The sequence below is a fragment of the Quercus robur genome, chromosome 4, assembly GCF_932294415.1.
Source record: "Quercus robur chromosome 4, dhQueRobu3.1, whole genome shotgun sequence".
Classification (NCBI taxonomy): domain Eukaryota; kingdom Viridiplantae; phylum Streptophyta; class Magnoliopsida; order Fagales; family Fagaceae; genus Quercus; species Quercus robur.
The window spans coordinates 60,087,523-60,094,401 of record NC_065537.1 but is presented as its reverse complement, the minus strand read 5'-3'; the positions used below and the strand labels follow the sequence as shown (position 1 = coordinate 60,094,401).

The 6,879-nt window shown below is 32.8% G+C and overlaps 1 protein-coding gene across 1 annotated transcript; it reads left to right on the top strand.

Annotated features, from left to right (window-relative positions):
- Positions 1-206: 206 nt before the first annotated feature.
- LOC126723182 (putative UPF0481 protein At3g02645) lies at positions 207-5,330 on the top strand. The gene is made up of 2 exons (XM_050426485.1): positions 207-391; positions 3,842-5,330. Exon 2 carries the CDS (start codon positions 3,854-3,856, stop codon positions 5,231-5,233), a length of 1,380 nt encoding a protein of 459 aa, XP_050282442.1. The 5' UTR covers positions 207-391; positions 3,842-3,853; the 3' UTR covers positions 5,234-5,330.
- The last annotated feature ends 1,549 nt before the right edge of the window (positions 5,331-6,879 follow it).

Here is a 6,879-nt window from a genome sequence, read left to right as displayed (position 1 = left end):
CAAGACAACGTTAATCATTCATGGGGTGTGGCCATCCATTGTTTGTTTTCACCGGCCAGCTTGTGAAGCTGAATAGTAACAACCTTAATAATGTACAAATTAATAGTGCACAAATTAATGACAAGTAAATGCGACAGTTGTATGTTTGTCAAAAAAGACGTGATGGTTATGACGTAGAGAAAATAAGGGTTGGGGGGTTCACTCAATAAATAGGAGGGCAAGAAGGTTTTGAGAATGGCTATGAAGGGTCCAGAAGTAGAAGATTGTTTCTTAGATGAGTGAGTTTAAGCTATGAGTGAGAAGTGAGAGACTCAAATAGTATTAGCCTTGCTTTGTTGGACATGATCTCCATCATATTGTGCTAGCTTTTTCTTTCAACTACAATTTGCAGGTTCTTTTCTCCATCCTTTCTGTTTAAATAGAATTTGCATGGTTCTTTAGTACATCGTTTCACTTTAATTTTGTTCTACAATATAAAGTTCGCCAAAAACTGATAATCTAGTTTATTTCTTATTTTTTATAATTTAGTAATTTAATTGAGTTCATATTCAAAAATTTTAATTAAAAAATATACATTTTAAGGAGGTTAATTATATTTTATAGTTTATACTTTCTAATGTGGTTTTTTCACTCAACTAATTAACTTCCTCTAACAAGTATTAGGAGACGCTAATCTCAAAAAAAAAAAAAAAAAAAAAAAATTTTCAGTAGATGCATTTTTTTTTCTCGTTGGAATGTAGATTAGTTCAGTCACTTCAATATAATATATGAGCATGAAGGAAAAATACTAGATAAGAATTATATAGAAACTCCAAATATCAACTTAATTTGACAAAAACCAAAAAGATTTTTGAATTATCAAGAAAATTTGTCCAAACCACTCCCTCCCCCAACCAGCCCAAAAGCCCTCCCCACTCTGGCAGGCAGTCAGTTGCCATTAGTGTCTCTACTTTTTCGACGATCCCTCCCCTCTCCACCCACCTCCCACCTCACCTATTAAGGTATTTGATTTAAACTGGATTTGTAGTAATATTGATGTCCTTTTCCACAGTGGCTTTCTATAGAAGTCAAGCTTCGGAAAATATTTTGATGAGCATTCTTAAGAATGCAACCTAATACTAGAAAATAAGAAGTTTCATAAAATACATTTTCAATTGAAAATATTTTTGAATGGAAAATATTTTATGTTGAAAAAAATAAGGTTCAAATTTTATTTTTTTTTTCCCCATCATGTGAGGGCGAGTAGCATATAGACATGACAAAACAGGTCAAAATTTGTTGACCCGACCCGATCCATAAAATATCTAACCTCAATTTTGAGTTAAAAACATATATTTAAAATTATATACATAATTTCTTAAACTATTTACAATTAATTATAGACATGAAAATCTTGAGTTTATGATGTATTAAGTATTGTTTCTACCTTATGTGGTATAAGGATTTCATCACTAGAAAAAGCTACCATGACAATTTTTTTTTTTTTTAGGTAATTGCAATATACTACTAATCCTACAGCTCGAACAATTTCCTGCCTAAACCCCCAAGCACTTTGTGCATGGAGAAGTGCCAATTAATTTACAAAACTCTTGTTATGAGCAACTCTGTAGGTTGTGGGTGTTGGTAGTCAGTTGTCTCCTCCCCCTCGCTCATATCTTAAATGATTTTCGCTCCCGACTCTCTTGCAACTTGATCTTTTGACTATGATATATTGAGCTTCAAGGATGCGTCTCCACACATAGGATGCATTTGGTTTCTATTACACCACCATGAAGGAGCATAATGCAAAGTACCTAGCCTTTAGAGCTTGGTGTAGTAACATACGGGTGTTTTAAAGAATTCACCTGTCCCAGAAGCTTAAGAACCTGTTTGATACATATGTTTAAATAACATGTTTAGTAGGATTATATTTTTAGAGTATTTAAGTTAAGTTGCTTATTTTAGAATGTTTAAATATTGAATTTAGAAAGCTTCTCATATCAGTTTTCGAGTACCAAACAACGTTACTTAATGGCATTGTTGTAAATAATTAAAAATTCATGGGACCTACTGAAGTGACAAGACAACATAATTTTCTTTCTTTATTTCTCTGTTTGGCATGACTCTTCTTTTTTCTCTCTCCTGCACTTTGTTATTCTTCTTTCTTCCTCTTCTTCTTTCTTTCTTTCTTTATTTATTATTTTTTTTGTCTCTTTCTCCCCTGCACGCTCTCTACTTCTTCTCTGTTTTTTTTTTTTTTTTTTTCTTCCTGCTGCACGCTGTCTTCTTCTTCCTTGTTTTTATTTTATTATATTTTTTAATTTTTATTGCCTCTCTTGCACACAGTCTTCTTTCATTGCTGCTGTGTTGTGGATTGTGTTAATTTGATATGTGGTATAGTTGTGTTAAGTTTGGAAGAGAAAAGAGGGAGATAGGATGAACAGGGAGGGTCTCTTTGATGAGCAAGGAGGGTCTGTGTTGTCAGTGAGAATAAATAAATATTTATTTTACTATTTATGTCAGAAAATATCTTTTTTTTTTTTTTTTGACATATACATACCAAACACACAATTATGGTTTTTTGCATTTTAAAATATGTTGTATGAAATATGATACAAAACACTTTTTTTTTTTTAATTATAAGTATTATTAACACATGTTTTCACAACACTTTTTAAATCATAATTTTCACATCATTTTGAACAACAATATTTGAAAACCATTAACAAAAATGCCCTAACTTATTGGAAAATTAGTTATTTAACATGGTATCAAAACAAAATATTCTATGTTCAAATCATGTCTCATCCACTCTAGCTACTTCCAATTTAAAATCTCATATGTTGAGCCTCACTTATTAAAAGAGGGTTTGAATCCACATGTGAGGGGAAGTATTAGAAGTATGTGGTTAAATTAATAAATTTATCGTATTTCAATAGCTTAAACTTTTGGAATAATGAGTAATTTAACATTTACAAAGCATGAAGGTTGAGTTCAAAGCTTATAGGTCCTTAAACCCAATTCCACCTCTCCATTTTGAGGTACATTATGTACTCAATTTTGCCCAATGAATCTTCCTCTCACCCTACTTCTAACCCACAAAACCTTATTGATTACCATCTGGTCATAAAGAATTAAGAGTGATTGAAACAGCTCATGACATATTTAGAGAAGGACCGCTTGACCTATGGCTTTGATGAGTATATTCTATCGCGTATGTGATAGCAAATTCTCTTTCCATTCCTTAAAATTTTCAAATTGGCTTTTTTATTTTCAAAAAGAATTCAGTTTTTGAGTGGCAAATGAGTGCGGGTAAGCCCAAGTATTTGCCCAGGATTTTACTTCCTTTGATGCCAAACTCAGCTTGTATTTTCTCCTAGATGTCCCTCTACATGTTCCTGCTGAAGAATATCGAAGTTTTGTCTCTATTCATCTTCTGGTCCAATGCTTCTTCATAGCCCTATAGAATCTCATGTATTTTCCACCTCGTCCAGGGTGGCATGGAAAAAGAGAATGTCATCATCAATAAAGATATATGCTTTCTAAAGTTTAGAATACATGAATTTGCATGTAAACATAATTGAGACAATTAAATAATGAAATAATCATAATGACACTTAACATAAAATTGAAGTGCAATTATAATATAATTTGAGTTATTAATTAAATTTTCCAACTTTTGCTTTTAGAAATTATATAAGATTTTTAAATTACTCAACGGTTGACACTCTCTAGACTATTAGATCTAGAAAACAAAATCTTATTCGTGTTGATTTCAAAATGGCTGCAAATGGTGCCTCATGGAATAAGTTTTGGAGTCGGTGATTGTATTCTGGTGCTGATGATTGTTGTTTGTCACTAGGAAAAGTTGGCCATGGCTACCGGTGCAACTGATACTTCACAAGAAAAAGTACTTCAATGCGAAGATACTATCATTGACGTTACAGACGTCAGGGACCCTAAGTGGGCCCCCGAGTGTTGCATCTACAAGGTCCCCAAAAGACTTAGCAAGGTAAAGGAACAACCCTACACTCCAAAGCTAATTTCAATAGGCCCTGTTCATCACAACAACGGCGAATATAAGGACATGCAAATGGTAAAAGAACGTTATTTCAAGGCGTTCTTTTCTCGGACTTGTAAAGGCCAGAAGGAGTTTGCATGCATCATTGAAAAAAACAAAGATAAGATCTGCAACTGTTACGCACCAGAGATTTCTCAATGCATCGAAAATGAAAATTTCGTGAAAATGGTTCTACTGGATTCTATCTTTATCATTGAGCTCTTCATGAGGAGTTATAGAGAAGAAGATGAAAATGATTACATATTAAGCAAATCATGGCTAAAGGATGGCATAATGCAAGACTTGATATTACTTGAGAATCAGCTTCCATTTTTTATTCTTGACAAGTTATATCAACATTATACAAGCAATCCTACTTTTCTTGAACTTGCCTGTAATTACTTCTTTTCTAGCAAGGAGATACGCTTTGAGAAGGTAGTAAAACATTTCACTGATTTGCAGAGAAATTTCTTCCTCCCACCTAACCAAAAACCTGGAAATCCTATTGTACATCGACATAGTGCAACAAAGCTGGATATGGCAGGATTGATATTCCAAAATAGGAAAGGAGAAATGGCAGGATTTATATTCCGAAATAGGGAAGGAGAAGAAAAAAATAGACACTTACTTCACGTAGAAATCCAGAAAGGTAATAAATTGTTGGAAATATTTCCGTGTTTCAATTGTTCATGGCTCTTGCATTGCTTACCATGCTTGAAAAAAATTCCTTTCCTGGAGAGTATGCAAACTCGCTTGCTAATCCCACACTTTGTGGTAGATAACAAAACTGAAGACCTTTTTCGAAATCTCATGGCTCTTGAGCAGTGTCATTATCCAAAAGAAGCTTACATATGCAATTATATCTTGCTATTGGATTTTCTTATCAATAGTAAAGATGACGTGGAGTTGCTTGTTGAGGAGGGGATTATTGTTAACTCCTTAGGTAGCAATAAAGCAGTTGCCGACATGGTTAACAAACTTGGCCAAGAAATTGTGGAAGAAAAATCCTATTACCATGATGTTGCTGAAGATCTTAATAAGTACTACCGCAACTGGTGGAATAAAAATATGGAATCCTTGAAAACTGTTTATTTTCGGGATATTTTGAGAGGGACGGTAACTGTTGTTGGGGTCATAGTCCTTTTGGTGACTGTCATGAATTTCCTTAGGCCTTTTGTGTTCAGGCATATTTAAGTTTTGTTTATGAAATATTATCATATAAGTTGGAAGTTTGGCATTGCAAGTGTTGATTTTGAAATTGTCAATAAATTTTGTTTGTGTTATTATTTCCTTTCTAAAAAGTTCTACTTTGTACTTTACCTTTTGGATTCTCCAAAGTCCAAACGTTGTTTCAGCATCTATCTAGAGTTCTTATTTTCCGTAAAGTAAAGTTGTATCCTTTCTTTTCACTTTAACATCAGATTGTATTACATTTTACACCAACAATTGCATTCTGCTGCTGTTAGGTCAGAGAACATCGTTAGCAACCTCAGATCCACTTCCCCTCCTTAGGAATGTCCAAGAAGATTAAATAGGATGAGTTAACCCTCAAACCAATGATTCACTTCCATTCCTTAGGAAGAAGTGGAAGGCTAGTTGAGGTCCCCCAAGAATTCAAACCTAAAGTTTGGCAATCCCTATTGGTCCCCGGCTCAAGACCTGGGCCTTCCATTTATCCTCTTTTTTTTTTTTTTTTTTTTTTTTTTTGGAGGTTTCAAGTCTCTATCAAACAAACAAAATTAAGCTCCCAAAATTATACTAACAATCCAAAAAATGTACTAATTTTTTTAAAAGAAAAAAATATATATACGTAGGTTTTATGAAGGTTTCACAAATATTGAGCTAGTAGAAATCCAACATAATTGAAATTCTAAATTTTCTTTTTTTTTTCATTTTTAAAATTGTTGTGAGTTAGAATGAATATATCAAATAATCATTGAAAATCAATTTTCTTAACAACTTGTAAAAGAGATATTGTTAAAACCTAAGTAGAAAAACTATATAAGCAATTTTGTATTTCAAAAAGCAAGAACGAGTTATAAACAAATATATCTATATATATATATATATATATAAAATATTTAAAATTAAAAAAATAGCTAAATCCTTATGCCTTATCCTTCTATTTCGTCCATTCCTTTAGCTCATCCAGATAAGGATAAGGATGTTGTCTAATCAACCTTGTATCGTCTTTTTTGACCCTTCAGCAAAGTTTTGGGCCTGCCCTAGAACGTCTTGATCAGAAGGTCTCTAATTATGTAGACACTGTTGAGCTGGAAAGCTACAGCCTTATGTCATTGATCAAGCTATCCATGTATAACTTCCTTAAGTTATTGTAGGTGCTTATTTATTTTTCTCTTTATGTTTTCCTAGGTGCAAACTTTTACTAAGGACTATTAATTTTATCAACCCCTTGAACAAAGATGTCAATTGCTGTCGCAATCAATCGAATATTAAAAATTTTTCTTTGACTTAAAGTACCAATTTAAAAATATATATTTAATTAGTGGAGGATGGGAAGGTGGATTGAGTACCTAATTAGTAATTACCTCCATAATATATATATATATATATATATATATATGTTAGAAATACTGAATAATTGTATTATATTTCTTTAGTAATAGAATATACATAATTGCCTTTATATAGGAGGTAGAGTGTGCAATACAAGTAAGTGTGCTATACAAGTAAACAAGGTGGGTCTAAAGCCCACATACCCTAATACACATTAACAGCCCCCCTCAAACTCAAGATGGATGTGAGACCAACTTGAGGTTGTCAATCAAAGTACGAAGACGTCCCTTAGGATGTGACTTGGTGAAAATATCTGCAAGTTG

Excerpts from the sequence above, each read along its gene's own strand:
- LOC126723182 (XM_050426485.1), top strand. The coding sequence starts at position 3,854 with ATGGCTACCGGTGCAACTGATACTTCACAAGAAAAAGTACTTCAATGC.